The following is a 24,727-nucleotide window of genomic DNA, read 5'->3' on the forward strand; positions in this document are numbered from 1 at the left end:
CTGGCACAGGGGAGGGGGCTGGAGGGCTGGTGCAGGGGGGAGGGGGAGTGGGACCGGTATCGGGGAGAGGGCAGGCCCAGGGAAGGGGGAGGCTTTGGAGTCTGAACACAAAAGGGAAATGGTCCAGGCCCCCTGGTCCCTCCTCGGTGCCCTGATCTGGCACCCTTGCCTCCGGGCACAAAACAGGAAGCCAGGACAGTAGACAGCTGTACCCTGCCGGGCAAAGTGGGAGCCTGCCTTGGTCATGACGGTCCTGCCCTGGGGAAGCTGGGGTCCGGCCAGCAGCCTTCAGAGATGGGCTCACCGCCCAGCCCCCACCTGGTGCTGACACACAGGAGCCCGTCCTCCTCAGAGCCCTGGTTGAGAGCCTTGCATGAGGAAGGTTACTCAGAGCCAGGCGGGTGGGTCCTGTTTGTAGCTGTCCCCAGGGACAGGCAGAGGCGTGGCCTTGGGGCCTGCAGGTGCAGGTGCTGTAGGGAGGTGTGTCTCTTGGAGAGAGCTTTCTGGACACCCACCTGCCGACGCTCTGGATAGAGAGCTCACTTTGTCAAGAGACACTTCAGGTGACATTGGGTTGCCCCTCTGTTTTTCAGGATGTGGGCCCCGACGATATCATGCAGGGCACATGTGGCTCACTTGTTCCCACGCAGGGAGACCTGGGCCGTGGGTCCCAGGCAGAAGCAAATGCTGAGGCCGGTCAGGCTTGGAGCTCCAACCCTTGCTCCCCTCCCCAGCTCCTCATGGAGCTGAGACCCTTCCCCCAGGCCGCCCTTTGCTTTAAGGAAAGCCTCACCCCAGACCCTGACCCCCAGGCAGGGTTGTGTAACCCAGCAGGGTGGCCTCCAGCTTTGCCCCGGCTGGCCTTCAGTGCCCGGGGTCCACTGGGGTTCAGGGCCTGTTTGTGCATAGGCAAGTCCTGTGGGGGCTGGAGTGAGGCATGCAGCATTTTTGTTGGGCTGTGTGTGGGGCAGGACCTCGAGTCCTCTAGTGACATCTGGGCCAGAGCAACGGGCTTGAGACTGTTAGTGCCAGCAAGGGCCAGCCTGTGGTCTTGACCTGGGCCACGTTTCAAAATGTGTGCTGGCCTGGCGCGGTGGCTCACACCTGTAGTGCCAGCACTTTGGGAGGCTGAGGCAAGTGGATCATCTGAGGTCAGGAGTTCGAAACCAGCCTGGCCGACATGGTGAAACCTCGTCTCTACTAAAAATACAAAAATTAGCCAGGTGTGGTGGCGGGCACCTGTAATCCCAGCTACTCAGGAGGCTGAGGCAGGAGAATCACTTGAATCGGAGAGAAGGAGGTTGCAGTGAGCCGAGATCATGCCACTGCACTCCAGCCTGGTGACAGAGCGAGACTCTGTCTCAAAAAAAAAAAGTAAATACAAGACTGTGACGTTCTAAAGAATATTTATGCCAAATAGTATATGAAACGAGCTTTTCGATTTCAACATCTCTCTTCCAGAAAGTTCCCAGTTAGATGTACAGAGCCCTGCTGTGCGCGTGGAGGACGGGGCCTTCTCTCCTGCCCCACGGGGTCTCCCCTGCGGGCTGTGCGTGGTGCATAAGGGCAGCAGATACCTTGTGGCTTCTCTGCAGCTTTGCTGTCAGAGGCAGTAGGAGTGGTTGTCTATAAAACGTTGAGATGGATTTGCAAGTCCCTGAAATCATAAAGCTTTCTGATTATGTTCAACATCCACAGATAAACAGAAAGGCGCTCCAGTCAAACAGAACACAGCTGTAAATTCCAGCTCCAGAAACCACTCGGCTACGGTAATTCCCCGTCCTGGCCCGCCCTGTGCCCTGCTTCCCTGTGCGGGCCGCCTGCTCTGCACAGCGCCTGCTCGTCACTGTGTGTCTCCCGCACACTCCTTGGTGGGGTCTGTCCTGTCCCCTGCTGACGCCCAGCTCCCTCTTACCTGTGAAGGACCAGCTGCTGGCTTTCTTTTCTTCTGACGTGGGGTGGTTGTGCCTTAAATGCTATTCTTGTTTGTAATCTTTATCAGTGCAATTGGTTTTTCTGCAATGCATGCAAATTCTGTGTCAGTGCAATCTGTATTTCATAGAACCTTCTAATCTATAACTAATGAATGATACATTGTCGTGTATTGAAATGAAAGTAGAACTTTGACTTTCCTTCTAATGCAGGGAGAGGAAAGAACACTAGGCAAGTCTAATTCTATTAAAATAAAAGGAGAAAATGGAAAAAATGCTAGGGATCCCCGGCTTTCAAAGAGAGAAGAATCTATTGCAAAGATTGGGAAAAAAAAATATCAGAAAATTAATTTGGACGAAGCAGAGGGTATGTGAACTTTTTAAAACTTCCACGTTTTTAGTAAATGCACAGTTTCCAGTATAGTCAGTAGAGCTGCTCTGAGCTGTCAGCATCTGGGTGACTGCGGTTCTTCTCTGTGGCCTGGAGGATACATGCCTCCTGGGGGCAGTCTGGGGGCTGTTGGGATCACTTCACCGAAACCCCAGTTTTCAGACCGAGTGCCAGGCTTCTAGGGTGTCAGGGGCAGCCAATGTGAGCAGCACTGTCTGCCCTGAGATGCCACAGGCTCCGCCAGGCTCTGCCTCTGTCTCACCCAGGCTCCTCCCCATGACCCCACCTCTGGCTTGTGCCAGGGTCCCCAGCGTGGATGGAGGCACAGTTAGCATTAGAAAGTCCACTCTAGGCAGAGCTGGGTGCCCAGGAGAGGGCAGGCGGAGCACCCCAGCCTGGAAGGAAGGGCCATGGGCTTGCTGACCTCTCTTGGCCATGGGGTCAGCGAGGCAGGTCAGCCTGCACACCCCCGACCTCCAGGAGAATTGGCAGGTATACCTGGAAGACTGAGGTGGAGAGATGAGTCCTTTCTTGCAGCTGCTTTTTCCTCCAGAAGCTTGTAACAACGAGAAGCATTGAAAACAGAGTCAAAATCAGCAGCTGTCACTGTGACCTGAATTTTCATCCAGGGCGTATTTGCCAGCGCACTTGGCTTGTCACGGCTTTGTCACAGCTGGCTGTGGAGTTCGAGCTCACAGTAAAACCATAAAACATACCTCCAGCCTTTGTTGGCCACCAAGCACAAGTAAATCACATGCCCTCTTTGAGGCTCGTATATTTCTGAGAACCAGTGAAATCAGAGATTTTAGATTCCTTGTGGTTGTTAAAAAGTCAGAGTGTGATTTCACTGCTAGAGAAATCCCAGTTTAGACACCATCTATCTCGAATGGTGGCCTTGGGGCCTGCTACACTAGAAAATCCAGCCCAGTTAAGAAAAGAGCTCTGGGGGAGCCAGGGAAGAAGCTGGAGGTGCCTGCAGGCCCTGGAGTTGTTGGGCAGTGGGAGGCCCAGGGGCACCCGTCCTCGCCCCTCGGGGCTGTGGAGCTCCAGCAGAGAGAGAGGGCGGGCACGTGTTGCCCCCTCTGGCCTAGGCCTAGAAGGGCCACCCTCTGCCCAGAGGCATTGACCCATGACAGGCAGGCATGAATTGGAAGGTGCCCTTCCCAGACCACCCATCTCAGGGCCTTCCTCTGCTCCCTCCTTGGGTTCATCCTGCTCCCGACTTTGAGGACGGCAGCTGTAGCCAGGACCCAGTGGTGCCTCAGACGCTGACCAACCGGAGACGGGGCCAGTCCTCAGAGGGCCCCAAGTCCTCAGCCCAGGCCATTGAGCCCCACAGTATCCTACTCAGACAGCATCAGCGCATAACCATGTGGTGTCAGGGCTCTTGTTTATTCAAGTCTGGACCTCACGCAGCTTGGTTTTCAGGGAGTCACAGCTTTTTCAGACTCCTGAAGACAGAGTGTGCTGGAAGCCACAGGGCTTTCCCTTCCTCTCTGTGCAGGAAGACAGTGTGGACAGAAAAGGGCTCTTCTTGACCCACAGCCGATAGGGTGTTAGGACAGCCCAGGATGAGAGCTTTCTAGAATGTTCTGCTGTGACGGGCATTAATGTGAAACTCTCTAAAACAGTCACTCTGGGTTTTCTTCCAATAGAGTTTTTTGAGCTTATTTCCAAAGCTCAGAGCAACAGAGCAGATGACCAACGTGGGCTGCTAAGGAAGGAAGACCTGGTGTTGCCAGAGTTCCTTCGTTTACCGCCTGGTTCCACAGAACTCACCCTCCCCACTGCGGCTGCCATGGCCAAGGGCTTCAGCAAGAGAGACGCAGCAGGCAGTAGCCAGGAGAGTGCCTCCCAGCCCAGCGAGCAGTGGGAACCCGCCCAGGAGAGCAGCGACAGCCCGTCCACCAGCCCCGGCTCCCCCAGCCCCCCTGGGACGACTTCCCCTGGGCAGAAGTCTTCCAGCGGGGCCTTCTGTACCCCCCAGTCCCCCGGCTCCCTCGAGCAGGAGGGCACCGCACAGATCTGGAAGAGGCAGTCTCAGGAAGTGGAGGCCGGGGACATCCAGACGGTGGAGGATGAGCACGTGGCTGAGCTGACCCTGGTGGGGGAGGGGGACATCAGCAGCCCCAACAGCACCTTGCTGCCGCCGCCCTCGGCCCCCCAGGATGCGCTGGAACCTTCAAGACCAGGTACCTCCAGGTTCTGATTCCCTCCACCTTGGCCCCGTCAGCGCGGTCTGCTCAGCTTCCGGTCAGAAGGGACAGCGGGCCCCCAGCCGCCACTGTTTGCTGGCCGTCTCCGCGGCCTCTCCTCACCTGCTGTTTGGGGGCTTCCTTGGCCCTCTCGGAAAGGAGGGGCTTGTGTGGCCCCGGGCCAGTGTCTATTAGGATGGTTTCCTGAGGCGCTCCGGGCAGGCGTCCTGGTGTTCCGAGAGGCTCTTGGCAGGAATGGCGCGTGGCAGTGCCTGCATCCAGGTCTGGGAACCCCTGGGCGAGGCCTGGGGGTTCCGAAAATGGAGGCCTTCCTTTCCAAACTTGGACAGCACCCATTCTTGGTGTTCATGTCTCAAGACTGAAAAACAATAGCGTTTGTCTTGAGTGAGGGAGTGAAGCCCCTGTACTTATAGCAGGAGAGGGCTCTGAGACACAGGCCCATCCTCAGGGAAAGCCTTGAGAGTACAGCTGGGACCACCAGCAGCCCCCATAGCAGGTGCTGTGGGTGCTCGGGAGTCGAGTGACGTCAGCCGGGCTCCTTGACTGTGGGTGTCCCAGGCGTTTCTCAAAGGAGTCGGGGAGTCAGTGGGTGTGAAGGTGAACAGGATGGTCTGGTAGCAGGGATATTTCCACGAGCCACAAATATCAGAAACTGAGGCGAGGCTCCCAGCAGGGGAAGCTGTTTCCCGGGGTCCGAGGGCTGTGGCCTGCGTGGCCGTCCCCTGGAGAGAGGAGCCACTCAGGGCATATGTCATGGAGCGTGCTTGGGGTGTGTGGACACCTCTGTGGTGGTCTACTACTGGGGGCGATGGGAGCGCCTCTCGGTCCCGCACCCTGGTCCAAGATGCTGATGGCAGCGGGACCCCTGCCACCGGGTCTGGTCTGATCAGACCTGTAGCCTGGACCTTGCTGGGGGACCAGGGAGTGTACATCTGTAGATCTGTACATATCTGGGCTTTGGGGGCCACGTGTGGTGTGGGAAGGGCTCCCTGGTCCCTTTCCCAGCCAGGACATGCCTGGATGAGAAAGCCTCAGGTGCCTGGCGTTCCCACTGGTGCCACTCCGCAGCCTCTGCCCCTGGCCCAAGTCCCCCTCGTCCCGTCTCCAGACACCTGTGTGGCTGTCACCTGCATTTCGAGTCTGTTCTTCCAGGAGTAATAAACTCTGGACATCATTACTGGACTGACTGGCTTCCAACTTTCCTTTCTCTGAAGCTTTGTTTCCACTTTAGAAAATAATAAAAATGTTTTAATCTACAGGAAATATTACACATTTTTAGGAGATTAAATGGATTTACCTTAATCTACCGGCTTTTGTGTACCTATAATCCCATATACTCTGGAGGCTGAGGCAGGAAAATCGCTTGAACTCAGGAGGCAGAGGTTGCAGTGGGCTGAGATCGCACCACTGCACTCCAGCCTGGGCGACAGAGTGAGGCTTAGCCTCAAATATACATACATGTGTGTGTGTATGTATATATATATATATATATATATATATATATATATATATATATGTATATATGTATATATATGCATACATGCCATTCACTGAACAAAACTCTGAGTGCCTGGTGTGCTGCCAGCGGCAGTTACGCGGTGGGACAGCAGAAGGGCTGGTGGCCCGGTGGGTGGGTGCTGAGATGAGCTGTTCCTCTGGCCCTCAGGCTGCAGTCCCTTGCCCACACCCCGGCCATGTGGCCCTGGGGCTGGGGCTGGCTCTGTGCACAGGTCTGGGGTGTGGGGTGTATCAGGCTGCATGTTCTCTCCTGCCAGGGGCCATTGGCATGAAGGTGGTTTACAGTGCAGGGCCCAGCCGAGCACCCACGGCTAGTGTACCTGACATGTTGGTGGCAGGAGGGCGGGAGATGCTGGCCTTGAGAGGAGCAAGTCCCCCTGCTCTGGTGGCTACACCCAACTGCCACTGGCCAGAACCAGCTCTCCACCCCACTGGCTCCCCAGCCCCTGGGCAGCTGGGCACCCCGGGCCCTTGGCTCTTGGGCTGTCTCCTAGGAGGAGACCCAGAAGGAGAAAGGGGTGGGAGTGGCTTTGGCCATAGGTCATAGGTCTGTGTCCACCACGTGCCTGTCCCCGGCAACACCAGACAACTACCAAGGACCTGCCCAGTCCTCCTGGCTGCAGGTTGCTTGGGGGAGACTTTGGGACAGAAACTGCTCTGTGCAGCTTTCTTTCTGGAGCCCTCACTCTAAAGAGATTCTCTGTATTGGAGAGGTCCTTGTATGGGCCTCGAGTCAGTCACCTGCCCGTGGCAGCGAAGGAAACAGGCTGTGAGTGCCATAGTGGTGCGATGGAGCCTCTCACAACCGTGGGCCGGGGTGAGCCTGGACTGAGCGCTCACCCATCATTGTCAGGGTTTAGGAGCTTGGGAGTCATCCTGGGTCACACTTTATGACATTGACAGTTGATGCCTCCTCACAATGTGGCAGCCACCCTGGACCCAGTATCTGGGGTGAGATATACAGCACAGGCTCCTGCCCACTCCATGGTCACAGTGGGTGGCATGCCAGCTATGCATGGGGGCTGCCAGCAACAGCCCTGAGGTAGGGGGAGTCTCCACAGAGCTGCCCCATGCCACCCTGCCCTTCCAGCCTTGTCACCACGCACTGTGCCACTCCTAGCCCCAGCACCACACACCACATGGTGCTCACCCCACCCTTCTAGCCTCAGCATCACCCACCATGCCATCCCGTCCTCCTAGCCCCAGTGCTACATGCCACACGGCACTCCATTCCATCCGTCTAGCCCCAGCACCATGCCCCGAGACCCGTCAGGCCCTGCAGGCTGGCCAGTACCCCCCATGTGTGTCTGGTCCCAGAGGAATGTGGGTGATTCTCATCTTTTGGCCACTTGCCACCAGGCCACCCTGTCTAATGCCCCTGAGCCTTAGCTCTTTGACACATACAACAGAGGCTCCAGGCGGGAGAAGTGCCAGACCCCTCACCAGGCTCCAGGGCACTCTGAGGGGGGTGCATGTGTCCACACAGTACTGTGTGTATTAGTCTGTTTTCATGCTGCCATGAAGAACTACCCGAGACTGGGTAATTTATGAAGAAAAGACGCTTAATTGACTCACAGTTCTGCATGGCTTGGGAGGCCTTAGGAAACTTACAGTCCGGGTGGAAGGCACCTTTTCACAGGGCAGAGGAGAGAATGAGTGCCAGCAGGGGAAATGCCAGGCTCTTCTAAAACCATCAGACTCACTCAATATCAAGAGAACAGCATGGGGGAAACACCCCAACCCATGATCCATCTACCTCCACCTGGTCCCGCCCTTGGCATCTGGGGATTTGGATGGGGACACAGAGCCAAACCACACCCGTGTGTCAGGCAGATATGCCCATGTGCGTGCACACCTGGTGTGTGTGCGTGTGCCCTGTGTCTGCATGGCACACGTTTTGTGCATGCCCGTTCTCGTGGGGAGGGAGCTGTCCCTCCAGCACCATTGCGTCCCGCCTTTAGAAGTCATCTTCCATCCTACGCTGAAGCAGACATGCTTTGTGTTTTCACAAAGGAGAGGGGTGTTCAAACAGTCGCGTGCACCCACACCCCAGTTTCCAATGCACAGCGCTTCTTCGGTACGCGCAGTCTTAAAACATGTTCTTAGGATTGTGTTGGTATTAATTCCGGGTAAGTCCCAGATCTTAACCAGATCTGTTTAGTTTACAACAAAAAACTCGGAAGCTGGGTGGTCTCACTGCTGGCCAGCTGGCTGCAAGGCCACAGTCAGGAGTCCTGGCTGGCAGCTGGAGGCCAGTGGCTCCTCCCAGCCCCTTTGGGAAGGCTGAGTGCCCAGCACCGTGGCCAGGCTGGGCTCCTGCTGCAGAGATCCCAAGAGGATGCAGATGCCACATGCTGGTAGGGAGGTGCCAGGCATCTCCTCAGGAGGGTCCCCGTACAGCTGTCCTGGGGCTGGGGTCCCCCGGGGCAGCTCACTGGGTGGGGGCAGGGGTCACTCAACCTGGAGGCCCTAGTGTCACAGCTGCCAGTGTCCCCAAGGGACACATTTGGGCCCAGTGGCTCTCAGGCGCCTGGAGCTCAGCTACCTGCCAGGTGCACACTGGTCTCCAGCTCTCCACAGATGCTTGCCTGCTGGGATGCCTGTGTCCTGGAAGTGAGGGCACACCCCTCACCCTGGGGGTGAGAGTACCCCCTATGGCACTGCCACTGTGTCATAGCTGCTGAAGCACGGGTGAGGATGGAGCCCTGCCTGGCTCCTGCTCTGTCCAGAGCCACTCCCGTGAGAGAGGCCTCCTTGGCAGGTCCCATACCCAGCCCTCTTCAGGAACAGATGTAGCTTAGATGCCCTCACTGTGATGTGGATTGAGAAGTGCTGGCTTTCTCCGGGCCACTGCCACCAGAGCCAGCCACTGGTCTCAGGCTTGTAAGGCTGCTGGGGCACCTGCTAGGTGCTGCTCCAGAACTGCCTCTCCCCAGAACACCTCCTGGCACCTGCCCAGCCTCGTGGCTCCCCAGGGGCTTCCTGAGCTGACCAGCTGGCCTGGGCCCCCCTCAATAGCCTGCAGCCTGTCTGTGACACGTGGTCCTCCCAGATCTCACCACAAGACACCCTAGCTTGCTCCCCTCCTCCTCTGAAGTGTCTGCCCTCTGCCTGAAGTTCCAGCCAGGTCTTGCAGAGCGGAAGTCTGAGGGCTGCAAGTGACCATGGCCTGGCCCACGCCCATGTTCCCACTTCAGCCAGTACTGCTGGAGCTCCAGCCTGCAGCCCCTCCCTGGGGCCCGCCACATGCACAGCTGTGCCCTGAGTCATTCCCACTCCTGCTCTCCGTGCACCATGCTGTGCACCTGCTGGGCACTGTCCACCCCCTCACCAATGCCCGGAAGGATTTGAGGAGCTCTTTCTCAGCCCCAGCCCATCACAGGCACAGTCAAGATTCTGGCTGGGGACCCACAGGGACAGGGGGACCTGAGGGTCACACTCTGGAACCAAGGTTCAAGGGTGGCTCTCTTTCCCACGAAGGCCCATCAGCAGGAGTTCGCAGGCCTCCGTGGGAGCTCGTGGAGCATGCTGCCGTGGGAAGGCTGGGAAGGGAAGGGGCCTTGGGAGCCAGGGTGGATTGTGGGGTCCTCGCCTGTGTCCCCCTCACCTCTCCCTTCTTCCTGTGTTCTCAGTGTGAGCTGGCTCAGCCATGCCTGGGTGTCCTGGTATCCTGCGAGCTTCCAAGGGGCACTAGGGAGGCTTAACAGAGGAGGTGGCTGCAGTTGGCAGCATGGATGATTTGGAGCATGGGGGCAGAGGCTGAGCCAAGTGCCTGGGGACAGGGTCCCTCTGGGGCAGGAAGGGCAGTAGGACAGGTGGCAGGCCTGGGTCTCAAAGGAGAGCCTGGGAGGCAGCTGAGAGCCCCTGCTCCCGCTGTGCCTGCCAGGAGGCCGGGGGTCCTGACTCAGCCTTGAGGACCAGGGTGGAGTGGAGGCCGGACCTTTGCTGTCCCAGGCCCTTCCTGTCCAGACATTCCTGGACAAGCGTGGGGGAGGCCTGGGAGCGACTGGCAGCTGGCGAGGGACCCACCCATGTGGAAGGAGAGGCCTTCCTGCTGCGTCTTCTGGGGCCTCCATCACAGCCCCCTTCCAGGAGGGCTGGACATCGCAGTTAGAGTGGCCAGCCGAGGGCGGGAGCCGTGGGGCCCACGGGACGGGAGGGGTTCACAGGTGGCCAAAGGGGCAGGGAATGAGATCCCAGTGTGGCCTCACGTCTGGATGTTAGGAGATGTGGGACGGGTCAGAACGAACCAGCACCGGGATTGAGACCAGGAGGCCAGGCCCCTCTGGAGGTGGCACGGGCTCTGCCTGGGGCCTGTAGCCCTGCTGGGTCTCTGTGTCGCCATCCCTGCCAGGGAAATGCTGGGCAGGAAGTGCTTGCCAGGCAGGCCCTGGCACGCAGGTCGTGAGGTTGCCCGCTGCTCAGGGCTGGGCCCAGCGGCTGAGTCAGGCCTGGGGCGAGGCTGGGCCGCATAGGCAGGAGGGGCCTGGCTGTAGCCCCCTCCTTGTGAAGTGGGCGTTGTCGCCAGTACGAGCTGGCCTCTCTCTCCTGTCTCCCGAAACAAGTGTTTCTCCCCATCCTGAGCACACTAGCTGCCCAGGGCTCGTAGGGACCTGTCCTCCCATCTGCCCTTGTGGGACCGGCGGGGCTGAGCCTGGGTCCTGGATATGTGTGGGGTCGCAGGCCCCTTCAGAGCCTGATGAACGCTCCAGGCAAATGCCCAAATGCCCACAGTGTTGACCGGCGAGGGGGGGCAAACCCCTGCGTCTCCCCACACCTGATCATCTCCCAGCCCTGCAGCCGGGTGTTTGGAGCCGTGGGGACCTGGTGACAAGAAGGAGATGGGCAGAGCTGTCCCCTTGTCCCCTGGGGGCAGGGCTGGCTCCTACCCTGGCAAAACCTAGCAGGACACTTGTTGAATGAGCAGAGGCTCTCGGCTGCTCCACATGGACCCTGGGCCTCCAGAGGACATCTCCACCTGGCCTGCCCAAGACACACACGGGCTGGGCGCTCTGGTGCTGCGTGTCAGGGCCAGGATAAGGGCCTCTAGGGCCACTGCCAGGACTTGTTCAAGCGAACAGGCGGGGCACGCTCAAGAGGGGAGCCACGCCTTCTGCCCGTAGCCCAGACCTACTCACGGGCGCCTCATGGAGGCTGCTTCCGGAAGCTGGGACTGACGGAGAGGTGAGGCGCGCTGGCTGGAGGACTTTGGTGGCCGTGGAGCGGCTGGAGCACCAAGGACCCTGCGGCCATCTCAGGGACCTCAGAACTGTGGATGGAGGAGGGTCTTCACCTTCCCTGGCAAGGCCTTTGGTTCACCGGGGGAGACCGAGGCCCAGGGAGGGCAGCTGTTCGTAGCAGGGACCCTTTGTCCCTGGTTCTCATCGGCTAGGGGCCGGGTCCTCCTGCAGCCAGTCTTCTGGGGGCCCAGGCCTGCTGCTCCTGCCACCCCATGGGCGCCTCAAGGTCCCCATCCTGTCATAGGCATGACTGTCTCAGGGCCTCGGCCCCAGGCTCAGTGAGGAAGGGAGCCCCTGTGTGGACATATGCCGGGCACACAGGAACCTGCCCCCGAAGCTGCTCCTCTGAGTTGATAAGACACCCCCACTGTGCAGATGGGGAGGTGGAGTCGCTGATTGGGGAAGGGCTTCCGGGCGCTCTCAGCACGGGGACTGCCCTGCCCTGCCTAGGCCCTGGAACCCACCCATCCTCACACCCTTCACTCCTCTCAGCCCCACCCTGCGTTGGCCCCTGGGTGGGCATGACTCCACCCTGGCATGGGCATGACTCTGTCCTCCAGGGTCCACGTGGACACCACCAGACGTGACCGGCAGTGACACCCTCGGTAGGAAGACCTCCCAGGGATGCTGGCAAGGAGGCGGCCTGCCACGTTGGGTCTAGAAGCTTCCAAGGCCTACTTAGGCAGCCAGGAACTCCTGAGGGTGGAGTGGGCACTGGAGCCGGAAGTGGGGCCAGAGTCACTGAACAGCCCAGAAGAGGGGCCTTAGCAGGGGGGGGTCAGGGATGGAGGGGGAGGGGCATGACAGGCAGGCCCGGGGCAGGGTGTGTGACGGGGCCCAGGCAGCCGGCTAGGTGGGCAAGCAGGTGGCTAGCCTGGTAGGATGGGGCAGGCCAGTGACACAGGGCTCAGGGCCTGCTCTGCCAGGCTGTGAGGGTCCAGGCTTTCTGGAACTGTCCCCACCCTAGTGCTGGGCCCCCTGGAGGTGGCCCCTGAGGACAGCCCCCAGGAAGAATTAGGGGCCACGACAGCCTGAGACGTGTAGTTAGGGCTGGGGCTCCCCTGGGGGCCCAGGTCTGTTTCTGAGCTGCACTGGGGAGGGGGTGTTGGGGTTTGTGAGTGGGTGGGGATGGGAGTGGTGGGGTTTGTGAGTGGGTGGGGATGGGTGTGGTGGGGTTTGTGAGTGGGTGGGGAGGGGGGTGTTGGGGTTGGTGAGGGGGTGGGGAGGGGTGGTGGGGTTTCTGAGAGTATGGGGGAGTGGTGGGGTTTCTGAGTGTGTTGGGAAGGGGTGGCGGGGTTTCTGAGGGTGTGGGGGAGGGGTAGCGGGGTTTCTGAGGCTGTGGGAGGGGTGGCAGGGTTTCTGAGTCGGGGGCTCCCCCACTTGGTGGCAGATGTTCTGCTCTGGGCTCTGGGAATAGTCCATCTCCCCTGGATGCTGCTGCCCCAACCTGGAGGCTCACAGTGGGAGGCCAGCTGCCTGTGGGATGTGTTTGGGGTGTTTCAGGGACCCCTCCCAAAGCCATTGTGCAGGGGCCTTCGGGGTGGGGGGTGGGTCCCAGGAGCCCAGTGCTGGGCCAGGCAAGTGATACCTTCTCTTCTCTCTGTGACAGGAAACAGGGCCCACAGCAGCCGAGGCCTCCCAGTTAACAGAATCATCGACGTGGATCTTGTCACTGGCTCAGCGCCTGGGCGGGGTGGCTGCACCGTGGGGGCTTGGGCTGGCCCTGGGAGGTCGCAGGTCAGCGGTGGGTCTCCCACATCCGACCTCCCCAGCCTGAGCCCCGTCCCAGGTGAGCCTGCCAAGCCCAAGGCCAGCATGCACCACGCCACCTTCGTCTGAGCTGCCCGGCCTAGCCGACTCTCCTGTGGACACGTCGGGTCGGGGGCAGCACAAGTGGATTCTCTGAGCCTCAGAAGGGCCACCTGGCCACCAAACCCTCAGGAGCCGAGCCAGGAGGGCAAGGGGTGATCTCGCCGGAGGGACTGGCCCCGGACACTTACCATGCTGGCTGTGAGGCTCCCAGGCCCGGGCCCGAGGCTGCCCAATAAAGCGTTTCTGAGGACCCAAGCGTTGGCCTGGTGCTGGGTGCTGGGGACACAGACCCCTCATTCTTGGGGACTCCGAGCGCATCCCCGGGAGGTCGTGCAGGAGACAGAGGGGCCTGAGGAGGAGAAGTGCCCCAGGGTAAGGTCAAGGGGACTTTGAGGAGAGGGCAGCTTGGCTCTCAAGGCCTGAGGCCAGGACCAGATGGCAGAGACTGTGCCTGTCGAGTCACATGGGGACCCTGCTGCTGCTGTCCTGAGCCTCCTGCCCCGGCCTGGTTGATTGGGCTGGTCTGAGAGCCTTTCTGGGGAGGGACCATGTAAACTACGACTTGGAGGAAGTCTAGAAAGAGCCCTGGCCTGTGCCAAGGCCTTGAGGCTAAAGAGGGTCTGAGTACAGGAAGCAGGCCGGTGTCGCTGAGAGGGAGCCTGGGGCCACGGCGCTGGGCTGTCAGAAGAGGCAGGGCCATGCCCCAGGTTCCCTCGATGGAACCCCTAATGCCGAGGAGCCTCGGGACAGGGTGATCAGTGAGCTCCTCAGAGCATCCCAGAGGCCTGAGAGCACAGCAAGTCCCCTGGGTCTGTTCTAGAAGCTTCCAGGGAGTGGATGGACCCCAGTTAGTGGTGCTCTAGGGAGGGGGTTAGGGGAGGGGTTGGAAGGGAAGATGGAGCTTGGTACCAGCTGTGTGCACCACCCATCATGGTGCCCATTGTGCCCTCAGGACCCACCGTGCCCCCGGGACCCACCTTGCCCCCACACCCACCACCTTGCCCCTCACCCACCATGACTGGCACCCACCATGCCCCTCACCCACTGTGCCCCCAGGACCCACCTCGCCCCCTCACCCATAGTACCCCTGGGACCCACTGTACCTCCAAATTTACTCTGCCCCGGGACCCACCACGCCTTCATGTCCACTGTGCCCCTGAGCACATGGTGTCAAGCCGGGTGCTCAGTGGGTGTCCATCCTTTCTCCCTCTGCGCAGATAGGCAAATGGGGGCGCAGAGAGGGGTTTAGGGTACACAGGGCCCTCGCTGGCCTCCGGGCCGCGGTGGTTCGCCGGCCCCTCCTCCCACCTTGGAAAGCAGCTGCTGACTCACGGGGAACCCGAGACGCCGTGGTGGCTGCTCCAATATTGCAGAAGAGGTTCCCCGGGCAGCTCTGCCCACAGCCCCAAGTCACGAATTCCGTGACGCCAGCTCCATCCAGGCGGCGGTGGCATCCCCATCCCAGGCCCCAGGGTACCCGGCCCAGTGTTGTGCTGGGCGCCCCCCGGGCTCAGGCTACAGGGTCAGGGAGGCGGACTTGGCCTGGACCATCCAGGCGGCGGCGGGGAACGGGTTGGAAAGGCTTCCTGGAGGAGGTTCCTGGGTCTGTCTGGGAGACGAGGAGGAAGGGACACTCTGAACATCGCCAGGGGCTGCTGGGGGGCCCTGGCCACCCCCAGAGTCAGGATGAGTGGGTGGGGCAGGCCCTTGGGTCATCACGGGCCACCCTCGGCCATCCTGTGGCCCCTCACCTCCCTGTGCCTGGCCTTTTGGTCAGCCCTGGGGCCACTGAGAGGAGGCAGCGCCAAACCCTCTGGGAGCCCCCGGTGCTGCTGCCATTTGTGGGACGGGGACAATGCTGTCCCCACCGCTACCGTCTGCCATGCTGGGCACAAGACCGGACCCCTCAGGCTCAGCACCCATAGTGGCTCTCATCGTGGACAATTCACAGGCAGACGACGGCCAGCTCTGCGGCCCACAGGGACTGGCAGTGGTGCCCGACTGTCTAAGCCCCAATCTCTCTGCGTTATCCTGGAAGACTTCCTGGAGGAGGCTTCTAAGCTGAGGCCCAAGGATCATGTCAGGTCTAGGACCAGGACCAGTGGAGGCCAAGGCCAGAGTGGGACAGCTGGGTCTCCAGGGAGCGGCAGAGTGAGGTGTGCAGCAGGTGTGGGGGTCAGAGAACTCAGGGATTTCCTCCCTGGCTGGACCTGCCCGACATGGGAGGCTGCCAGAGTTAATCATTTCCATAAGGCCTTGACCCCACCTGCCCTGGCCACTCTGCTCCTGCCTCCCGCTACCCCTCAGGCCTGCTCAGGAGCCATGGGGCACCGGGCCTGGGTCCCCAGCCCCTGCCCCCCACTGGGGTTGGGCCCCTTCCTCCTCCTCCTGCTGCTGCTGCCGAGGGGGTTCCAGCTCCAGCCTGGCGGGGTGAGCACTGACCCTGTCATAGTGCGACCAGAGGTTCCCTGTGGCTACTCGGGGTCCTTGGGAGGAAACCAGAGGGAAGGTCACTGCAGAGCGGGGGCTTGGGGGGGCCAAGGGGCCCAGTAGGGGCTCAGGTTGCAAGCTGACCTCACGGGGCAGGTAGATGCTGGGCTGGCCTGGGGGCTGGGCTCGTGGCTGAGGGCTGTCGTCCCTGTGTGTCCTGGCCTGGGCCCCTGTGGGTCTGGGGACTCTCCTGTGTGTCCTGGCCTGGGCCTCTGTGGGTCTGGGGATTGTCATCCTGTGTGTCCTGGCCTGGGCCCCTGTGGGTCTGGGGGCTGCTCCTCTCTGGGCCTCTGTCGGGTCTGGATGCATGAGGCTGGAGAAACCTCCGAGAGCCTCCCAGCTGCGCTCATCCACCCAGACCTGACCTCGGGGTATAAGCCTGGTGGGTGGCAGTGCCTCAGCCTGGGCAGTGACCCTGAGCAGGTGCTAACTGGGGGCCCAGGGTGGGGAAGGGTCAGGGCCCGGCTGAGGCCTCAGGAATGTCATGTGTCCTCCTGAAACCTGCTCCAAGATCTGAGGGCCCCAGTAGGGGAACAGGCTCGGGGCTGTGGCCTCCTGCCCAGCAGGACCTGAGTGTGAGGGTCCGTCCCTCACTGACACCCTCCCTGCTCCTCCTAGAACCAGACGGACTCCCCAGAACCTAATGCCACAGCGACCCCTGAGATCCCCACTATCCTGGTGACCTCTGTAACCCCTGAGATCCCAGCAACGAGTGCTCCAGAGGCAGAGGGACCCCAAGGGGGGGCGTTCCTGCCCCAGCACAGGGCAGTTCCCTCGAGCAGCCCCCAGGCCCAAGGTGGGTCAGGTGGGCTCTGGGAGGAGGGATCGGGCTTCCCCTCAGGGCTGGGTGGGAGGAGCATGGCTGTGGCTGGGGTGCCCTGAGGGGGTCGGGTGCCCCTGGGTGGAGCGCTGACCCCGCCACCCCTCCCCACAGTACTCACGGAGGACGGGCGCTCCTGCAGCTTCCCCTTCCGCTATGGGGGCCGCATGCTCCACGCCTGCACCTCGGAGGGCGGCGCTCACAGGAAGTGGTGGGTCCGGGCGGCTGGGCCACTCAAGCTGGGGTCCGCCACCCCGCACTGCCTGCTGCTCTGGGGGCTGGGCACACAGCGGGGCTCACCACCCAGCAGGCGAACCCGGTGAACCCAGACCCTCCAGGGTCGTGGGGTCGGGGAACCTCTGCCTGGGACCCTCATGCAAGCAGGTGTCGCCCCCCAGGTGTGCCACAACTCACAACTACGACCGGGACAGGGCCTGGGGCTACTGCGTGGAGGCCACCCCGCCTCCGGGGGGCCCAGGTGGGTGCTGGGTCGGGGAGCCTGGGTCCTGCAGGGGGTGCTGCGTCTGGCCGGAGGGGCCAAGGGGGTAATGGGTTTGACCCAGGCAGGGGTCCTGCCTGGAGCGGAGCAGAACAGGGGCTCCGGGGTTAACCCTGGTGGGTGCCACCCAGGGCGGGAGCCTCCCCCAGGCGGGACCTGCGTCTCTCGGTGTCTGCACAGCCATCGCCGGGTGCAAGGTGCCACCTGGTGGTGAGGCCAAGCCCTTCAGCCACACAGGCGAGCCCCGGGCAGGGGACAGGCAGGCCTCTGGCAGTGCGGCCACCCAGCTCACACATGGGAGAGGCACATGGGAGGGGCTGCTGCCTGACGGTGTGGGTGTCGGGCTTCCAGGGAGCCACGCACACAACTGGGCCAGCGGCCAGGTGCTGAGTAAGGGATACGGAGGGAGGGGAGGTCTGTGTTCCTCCCGGGGGCCTCGCACCCCCGAGGAACATGGATAGGGCCCCTTTGCTCCCACAGTCCCTTACTGGGGCCTGATGGAGGCTTGGTGAGCAGAGGTATCACAGAGGGACCCTGAGGCTCCCAGCCCACCCATCACGGCCCCTCCTGCACGTCCCCAGCTGCCCCAGAACCCTGTGCCTCCAGCCCCTGCCTCAATGGGGGCTCCTGCTCCAACACCCAGGACCCCCCATCCCACCACTGCAGCTGTCCCCCGGCCTTCACCGGCAAGGACTGTGGCACGGGTGAGTGGCCTCAGAGGCCCACAGGGGTCCAGGGGCTGGAGCGGGTTCCGGGAGGATGGGGGAGGGGGGGTGCTGCCTGAGTGTGGGGGGTGGTGAGCGGGGCCTCAGAGGGCCACAGAGCCAGAGGCCGGAGCGGGTACCGGGAGGATGCAGGAACAGGGGGGCTACCCGAGTGTGGATCGGGGGACTTGCTCAGGGACGGTGGGTGGCCAGGGAGTGGGGGCTTACTGTGCCACCCTCAGAGAAATGCTTCGACGAGACCCGCTACGAGTACCTGGAGCAGGGTGACCGCTGGGCCCGTGTGCACCAGGGCCGCGTGGAAGGGTGTGAGTGCCTGGAGGGTCGGGCCTGGTGTGAAGGCACCCGACACACAGGTGCGCCATGGCGTGTGGGCCGTGCCACTGACCCCGGCGGGTGGCCCTGTCCCCACCCGAGCGGGGGAATCGCCTGAGGTCGCCCAGCCATGAGGGATGAGGGTGGACCCTGGCCCCCACCCCGCCATCGTGGGGCTCTGTGAGGCCCTGCCCCCAGCTCCTCGGCCCTGCCTCCAGCTTGTCTGAGCAGCCCGTGCCTGAATGGGGGCACCTGCCACCTGGTCGTGGCCACCGGGACCGCCGTGTGTGCCTGCCCTCCGGGCTACGCTGGACGGCTGTGCAACATTGGTGAGTGGGTTGGCCAGCCAGGTGCCCTGTGGCGGCGTGGGGGGGCCCTGCCATGGACTGGCCTCACTGCCCTCTGCCCACAGTGCCTGGCGAGCGCTGCTTCTTGGGGAACGGCACGGGGTACCGTGGCGTGGCCAACACCTCAGCCTCGGGCCTCAGCTGCCTGGCCTGGAACTCTGACCTGCTCTACCAGGAGCTGCACGTGGACTCGGTGGGCACCGCGGCCCTGCTGGGCCTGGGCCCCCACGCCTACTGCCGGTCAGCACCGCGGCTGCTCCCGGCCGCCGCACGTGGGGCAGGCGGGTTTTGTCCCGGGGAGAGGCACCTCGGCTCCCTAGAACCCAGGTGGGGCGGGCTCCATCCAGACAGGCCCCGGCACCTCTGCCTGGGACCCTGCCCAAGGGAGGGCCGCACTCTTCCCACCGCTCCAGGTGTGGGATGCCACCTTGCGGGGGTGTCCGATGTCCCCTCCCCATGCCCTCTCCGAGGGGCAGTGTGACTCCCGCTGGCCCCACCTCGTGCACCGCAGGAATCCGGACGGTGACGAGAGGCCCTGGTGCTACGTGGTGAAGGACAGCGCGCTCTCCTGGGAATACTGCCGCCTGGCGGCCTGCGGTGCGCAGCTGGGGGAGGGCGCGGCGTCGGCATCGCCAAGGTCGCAGCAGTTTTCCTTGTGGTCCTCCTACCCCCTCCCCACACCTGGCTACTGCACCTCTGACAGATGGGGAAACAAGTTCACAGAATCAGGCTGGTCCAAGGTCACGCAGTGGGTCACTACTGGGGTCACAGTGGGGGAGCAGCCTGCTGCAGGGGGCTGGTCACCAGGTGACTGCCTCTGGTAGCACCTGACCAGCCTGCACTATGCCCAGTAGGGCCCCAGAGGCCTCCTAGGGAGGAGATGGGAAGACAGCATGCAGGCTCCCCACAGGTGCCCCTGGCATCAGACTCTGCACGGGCAGCCCCCCAGAGGCCGCCGGCTTCCTGCCCCACGTCCAGGGCTCTCGTGCAGGGTCTCTGATGGTGCTGGGGCTGGCTGTGGGGTTCCAGGCTGCTGAGGGGGTCCCAAAGCCCTCCGTGTGTCCAGCCACTCCGGCCCTCACAGAGCCTCGGGATGGGGCATCAAACCCCCTTCTACAGATCTGGAAACAGGGCAGAGGTGGACAGGTGCCAGGGCCTGAGCAGTGTGGACAGGGGGTCTTGCCAAGGCCCGCTGTGGCACCTGCTGCTGGGTGGGGCTGGTATGAGAAAGGGGCTGGCCCTTCAGACCCCAGGGGTGTGACTGGGCGACATTTGGTCCTAGAATCCCTCACCAGGGCCCAGCCCCCACACCCGGATCTCCTGGCGACCCTGCCCGAGCCAGCCTCCGCCGGACGCCAGGCCTGCGGCAGGCGGCACAAGAAAAGGACATTCCTGCGGCCACGCATCATCGGTGGCTCCTCCTCGCTGCCCGGCTCGCACCCCTGGCTGGCCGCCATCTACATTGGGGACAGCTTCTGCGCCGGCAGCCTGGTCCACACCTGCTGGGTGGTGTCGGCCGCCCACTGCTTCTCCTACAGGTTTGCCTCCTCTAGGCCCCGCTGCCCTCCAGTGCCACCATGTGCCCATCCCCACCCGCTTGCCTCCGCGGACCCCTTCCTGGGGTCCCCGGTTACCCCCTCTGACCCCTCTGGGACTTGGGGCTCAACCCTGAGCTGGGCACGCACAGAGATTCCATAAACCCTGTCCTTATTTAGGGAGCCCAGGGGTCGGGGGCGTTTCCGCAGAGAACCGGGCACCTGCAGAGGGCACAGTGGACAAGGCCCCGTCCTCCCTGCAGGCCCCGCCCCTCCCAGAATCCTGGCTCTCAGTAGGGAGCCAGGGAGCGCAGTGACAACGCCTCAGAGCCCTAAGAGCCCAGCACAGCCAGGGAAACCGAGGCCCAGCCCACTCAGTGGACTCCCCGCAGTGGGGGCGCACAGCCACCAGGCACACCCTCTGGGAGGCGGGGCTCGAGTGGGGAGACCCTGAGGTCCAACGCCCTTCCCTGCCCTCCCACCTTCAATGGGCACCCCAGTAATTAGGGGCAGGGGGCTGGCCAGCCGAGGGTCTCGTGGCTTTTTAAAGACCACAGTGCCCAGGGTGGAGGCCGCGGCAGGCAGCTCCTGGGCCTGCAAATGGGGCCAGAGCCCTCCTCGGTGTGGAGACATGGGGTTCCCCACGTGGAGCCAGGGCAGGAGGTCAAGGCAGGGGGAGTGACCTTCAGACAGCAGCTGGGAGCCAGGCTGACCCAGGGCTCTGTGCCCAGTGGGAGTGAAGGCTGTGTCTGGGGACCCCACATTGTGGACGGGAGCTAAGACAGGCCCCAGGCAGGGCCGGGTCTCCGCCTACTCAGGTCCAGCCTTGGAGCCGACCCTGCCTGGGCCTGGCCTGAGACTCCGCCCAAGGCTTGGGACTGGTGTTGTCAGGAGGGATGGCATCGCACTGCAGCTCCCGTGCCTGGATCTGGGGGTGACTGGCCATAACCCTTCCTTGGTGACCCCTGTCTCCCCATTATCAACAGGCCACACTCAGGCACTTGCTCAGACCTTTCCCCTGGACCAGGGTCCCACACCGTTGGCCTCCTTGGGCAGTGGGTGGGGGAAGAAGAAGGGAGAGGTGACCCCGGTGGCCAGCAGAGGGTGGGTCCGTGTAGCCGCCAGCGACCCCTGCACAGGCCCCCCCAGGGACCCCCTCACAGGCCCCACAGGGACTTCCCCACAGCCCCCCAGGGACCCCCCCACAGCCCCTCCAGGGACTTCCCCTCCACAGTTCCCCTCAGGGACCCCCCCTGCACAGCCCCCCAGGGACCCCCCCCTGCACAGCCCCCCCCCAGGGATTCCCCACTCCACAGCCCCCCCAGGGACAGCGTCTCTGTGGTGCTGGGCCAGCACTTCTTCAACCGCACGACGGACGTGACACAGACCTTCGGCATTGAGAAGTACATCCCCTACACCCTGTACTCCGTGTTCAACCCCAGCGAGCACGACCTTGGTGAGCTCCAGCGTATCGGGCCGCACGGTGGGCAGGTGGGCCCTGTGCCCCCCAGGCCAGGCCTGGACATGGGCAGGAGCTGGGCAGACGTGGTGCGGGGAAGTTGGGGGTAGGGCAGGGAGGCCAGGGCACCGATCCCTTCCGGATCTCCCAGGCTGCCTGGGGGGACCCAGCGGCCACCGTCCCTCCCTCCCTCACGGCCCCGACAGCCTCCCCTTCAGCCCACACGCTGCAGGCTGACCCTGGGCTCTCTCCTGATCAGTCCTGATCCGGCTGAAGAAGAAAGGGGACCGCTGTGCCACACGCTCACAGTTCGTGCAGCCCATCTGCCTGCCAGAGCCTGGCAGCTCCTTCCCTGCCGGGCACAAGTGCCAGATCGCGGGCTGGGGCCACTTGGGCGAGGGTGAGCTGGGAGGGTGTGCCCGGCGCCCACCGGGGTGGACAGTGGCTAGCCGCAGCGTGCGTGTCGGGCTGAGGGCACCGTGTCCCACAGACGTGAGCGGCTACTCCAGCTCCCTGCGGGAGGCCCTGGTCCCCCTGGTCGCCGACCACAAGTGCAGCAGCCCCGAGGTCTACGGTGCCGACATCAGCCCCAACATGCTCTGCGCCGGCTACTTCGACTGCAAGTCTGACGCCTGCCAGGTGAGCTCCTGTCCGCCCTCAGGACCGGACTGGGGGGTGCTCCGCTGGTCCTGAGTCTCGGAGATGCTCACCCCTGGGGAGCCCAACAGCGCCCCACCCTGGCAGGGCCAGCCCGGGACCCCTGGGCAGGGAGCAGACTTGCTGTCAGCGCCAGCCCGCCAGGGCTACCTCCTCACACAGATGGGGAGACCGAGGCTCTGAGAGGGGCCTGGGGTCCCACAGAGCCCGGACACATCCCAGCCATCCAGCCCGAGGTGGTGCTGTCCTTGTGACACCAGACGCTAAAGGCCCCTTTGCCCCTGGTTCTCTCCAGCCATCAATGAGCCCAACGGCCCAAGCACGTCCCGGGCTCCGCAGGCTGGCGCACGCAGGCGGCACGGCGACCTGGCATGCAGCAGCTCTTTTATGCCCCACTTCACAGCTGGGGAGACCAAGCCCCAGGCAGCCAATTCACTCTTCCAAGGCCACACAGCCCACAGGTGGTGGAGTGGGTGGGGCTTGTCACCGGACCTCGCTAGGTGAAGTCAGGGTGACTTCCTGGAGGAGAGGGTGTTTGCACCGGTACTGAGGGATGCGTAGGAGTTTGTCAGGTAGCAAAGAAGTCATCGCGGGAGGTGCTTGGACACAGGGTGGCTGTTTGGCCCACACAGGGTGTGTACTGGTGAGGAGAGGGGGCCTGGCCTCAGGAAGGGGTATAACGTGGTTGGATGCCCTGGCTGGCCAGTGCTGTCCCCCGGGAAGGAGACGCCCTTTCACGAGGTTCAAGACAGTGCATCGGCTCCCTTGCTCAAAAATGCCTCCATCCAGGCCGGGCGCGGTGGCTCAAGCCTGTAATCCCAGCACTTTGGGAGGCCGAGGCGGGTGGATCACGAGGTCAAGAGATCGAGACCATCCTGGTGAACATGGTGAAACCCCGTCTCTACTAAAAATACAAAAAATTAGCTGGGCATGGTGGCGCGTGCCTGTAATCCCAGCTACTCAGGAGGCTGAGGCAGGAGAATTGCCTGAACCCAGGAGGCGGAGGTTGCGGTGAGCCGAGATTGCGCCATTGCACTCCAGCCTGGGTAACAAGAGCGAAACTCCGTCTCAAAAAAAAAAAAAAAAAAAAAGAAATGCCTCCATCCTCTGTCCCCGAGCTGCCACTGAGCCAGGCCCCCGGCTGCAGGAGGGTGGCTCTGACCAGCGTCTCCGACCAGGGCGACTCGGGAGGGCCCCTGGTCTGCGAGAAGAACGGCGTGGCCTACCTCCACGGCATCATCAGCTGGGGCGACGGCTGCGGGCGGCTGCACAAGCCGGGGGTCTACACCCGCGTGGCCAACTACGTGGACTGGATCAACGACCGGATCCGGCCTCCCAGGCGGCCCTCGGCTCCCTCCTGAGGCGGCTGCGTGACGCCGTGGGTCCCACCGTTCCCTGCCTTGCTGACAATAAAGATACTAAGAACCCGCCCCGCGCTGCCTGGCCCCTGCCTGCAGCCCTGCCTTCCCCTCCACACCATGACTCAGGCCCAGGTCTGCGGGCGGCGGGGCTCAGCCTGCGATCCCGGAGCCTGCACAGTCCTCAGGGGAGATGGAGCCTGTGGCCCCACAGCGGGGTCTGGCCCCAGAGTGTTATCAGACATCAAGTTCCAGCAGAGGCCAGCCCCCTCCCACGCCAGCCCCCTCCCACGCCAGCCCCTCCCACGCCAGCTCCTCCCACGCCAGCCCCTCCCCCAGGCCAGCCCCTCCCCCAGACCAGCCCCCTCCCACGCCAGCCCCTCCCACGCCAGCCCCCTCCCACGCCAGCCCCTCCCAGGCCAGCCCCTCCCCCAGACCAGCCCCCTCCCAGGCCAGCCCCTCTCAGGCCAGCCCCTCCCACACCAGCCTCCCCTAGGCCAGCCCCCCACCCAGGCCAGACCCTTCCCAGGCCAGCCCCTCCCAGGCCAGCCCCTCCCAGGCCAGCCACACACCCCCAGGCCAGCCCCCTCCCACGCAGCCCTCCCCAGGCCAGCCCTACCCAGGCCAGCGCCTCCCAGGCCAGCCCCCTCCCAGGCCAGCCCCGGCCGGGCCTAGCATCTGGGTTTTCCCGGGGCAGGAAGTAGAAACCGAGTCCAGGGCCCCAGGCCGTGGAGGGGTCCAATCCACGTGGTGCAGGGAGTATTGAGACCCTAAGAAGACAGGCCCCACGGGAGCACCCGCTGGCCGTGCCTCTGCTGCCCTTCCTAGGAGGGAGGAGCGGGGAGGCTGCCTCTGGAGGGGCTGGGGGAGCGAGGGGCCCACGTGCCAGGTGGACCCAGTTAGAGGGTCACTGCTGGGCTGGCAGAGGCTGTACGCTCCCTCCAGCCAGGCAGGACGGGACACAGGAGGGGGCAGGGCCCGAGGGCGGAGAGGGTGGGAGTGTGGCGGGTAAAGGGCAGGCCTCCTCCCTGCCCCGAGACACCCAGGACTTTCTCTCCAGCGCCCCATCTCCTTCCTGGGGTCCTGGTCCGGGGAAGGCCGTGGTTCACAGTTACAGCTGCTCCCTTTCATCAGGAGCCCCTTCCCCAGCAGGTTGGTGCCACCGCAGGCTGCACAGGAGGCCGGGAGGGCGGGACACGGGGCGTCGGGGCTGCAGTCACTGCCCGACGCAAAGCCGGGTTCTGAGTGAAGAGGGAGGAGCTCTGCCCTGCGCGGGCCTCAGAGCCCTCAAGCTCAGAACCACCCCGCCACTGGAGACCCTGCCCCTGCCGCAGTGTTAATGGCAGCCTGGGCACTGAGGCTGGCGCCCGTGCCCCAGGATCCTGAGAAGGAGCCTCTTCTCCTCTTGAGCGTGGGG

At 63.1% G+C, this 24,727-nt stretch overlaps 2 protein-coding genes and 1 long non-coding RNA gene across 6 annotated transcripts in view; 2 read left to right on the forward strand and 1 right to left on the reverse strand.

Annotated features, from left to right (window-relative positions):
• Positions 1-13,363, forward strand: part of RGS12 (regulator of G protein signaling 12) — a 160,771-nt gene extending 147,408 nt beyond the window's left edge. For 3 of the 4 annotated variants that reach the window (XM_039468199.2, XM_074395815.1, XM_010345231.3), the window contains 4 exons: positions 1,699-1,769; positions 2,145-2,298; positions 3,978-4,514; positions 12,906-13,363. In XM_039468199.2, the coding sequence (XP_039324133.1) occupies positions 1,699-1,769; positions 2,145-2,298; positions 3,978-4,514; positions 12,906-13,135 (992 nt within the window). In that variant the 3' untranslated portion in view covers positions 13,136-13,363. Of the gene's footprint in view, positions 1-1,698; positions 1,770-2,144; positions 2,299-3,977; positions 4,515-12,905 lie in introns of those variants that run through there. The other variant, XM_039468200.2, reaches the window with a different exon arrangement.
• Positions 1,400-14,430, reverse strand: LOC141583968 (uncharacterized). Its single transcript, XR_012516797.1, has 4 exons — positions 14,212-14,430; positions 13,297-13,457; positions 1,916-2,016; positions 1,400-1,657 (listed from the first exon to the last, which is right to left on the reverse strand). It is a non-coding gene; the product is annotated as an uncharacterized LOC141583968 (long non-coding RNA).
• A 938-nt stretch (positions 14,431-15,368) lies between these two features.
• Positions 15,369-23,406, forward strand: HGFAC (HGF activator). The gene is made up of 14 exons (XM_039468248.2): positions 15,369-15,538; positions 16,217-16,394; positions 16,533-16,629; positions 16,817-16,896; positions 17,499-17,621; positions 17,864-17,995; positions 18,173-18,283; positions 18,367-18,541; positions 18,813-18,898; positions 19,584-19,839; positions 21,153-21,292; positions 21,555-21,695; positions 21,786-21,934; positions 23,131-23,406. The coding sequence occupies exons 1-14, from the start codon at positions 15,431-15,433 to the stop codon at positions 23,311-23,313; spliced, it is 1,959 nt and encodes a 652-aa protein (XP_039324182.1). The 5' UTR covers positions 15,369-15,430; the 3' UTR covers positions 23,314-23,406.
• The last annotated feature ends 1,321 nt before the right edge of the window (positions 23,407-24,727 follow it).

This window comes from Saimiri boliviensis, chromosome 3 (assembly GCF_048565385.1).
Source record: "Saimiri boliviensis isolate mSaiBol1 chromosome 3, mSaiBol1.pri, whole genome shotgun sequence".
In the NCBI taxonomy this organism is placed as follows: domain Eukaryota; kingdom Metazoa; phylum Chordata; class Mammalia; order Primates; family Cebidae; genus Saimiri; species Saimiri boliviensis.

What these genes read in the sequence shown, in the direction of transcription:
- HGFAC (XM_039468248.2), top strand. Translation starts at nt 15,431, where the DNA reads ATGGGGCACCGGGCCTGGGTCCCCAGCCCCTGCCCCCCACTGGGGTTG. An exon ending in CCCGCCTCCGGGGGGCCCAG is followed by an intron (nt 16,897 to 17,498) that starts GTGGGTGCTGGG and finishes GCACGTCCCCAG; the next exon opens with CTGCCCCAGAACCCTGTGCC. An exon ending in GCCCACTGCTTCTCCTACAG is followed by an intron (nt 19,840 to 21,152) that starts GTTTGCCTCCTC and finishes CCCACTCCACAG; the next exon opens with CCCCCCCAGGGACAGCGTCT.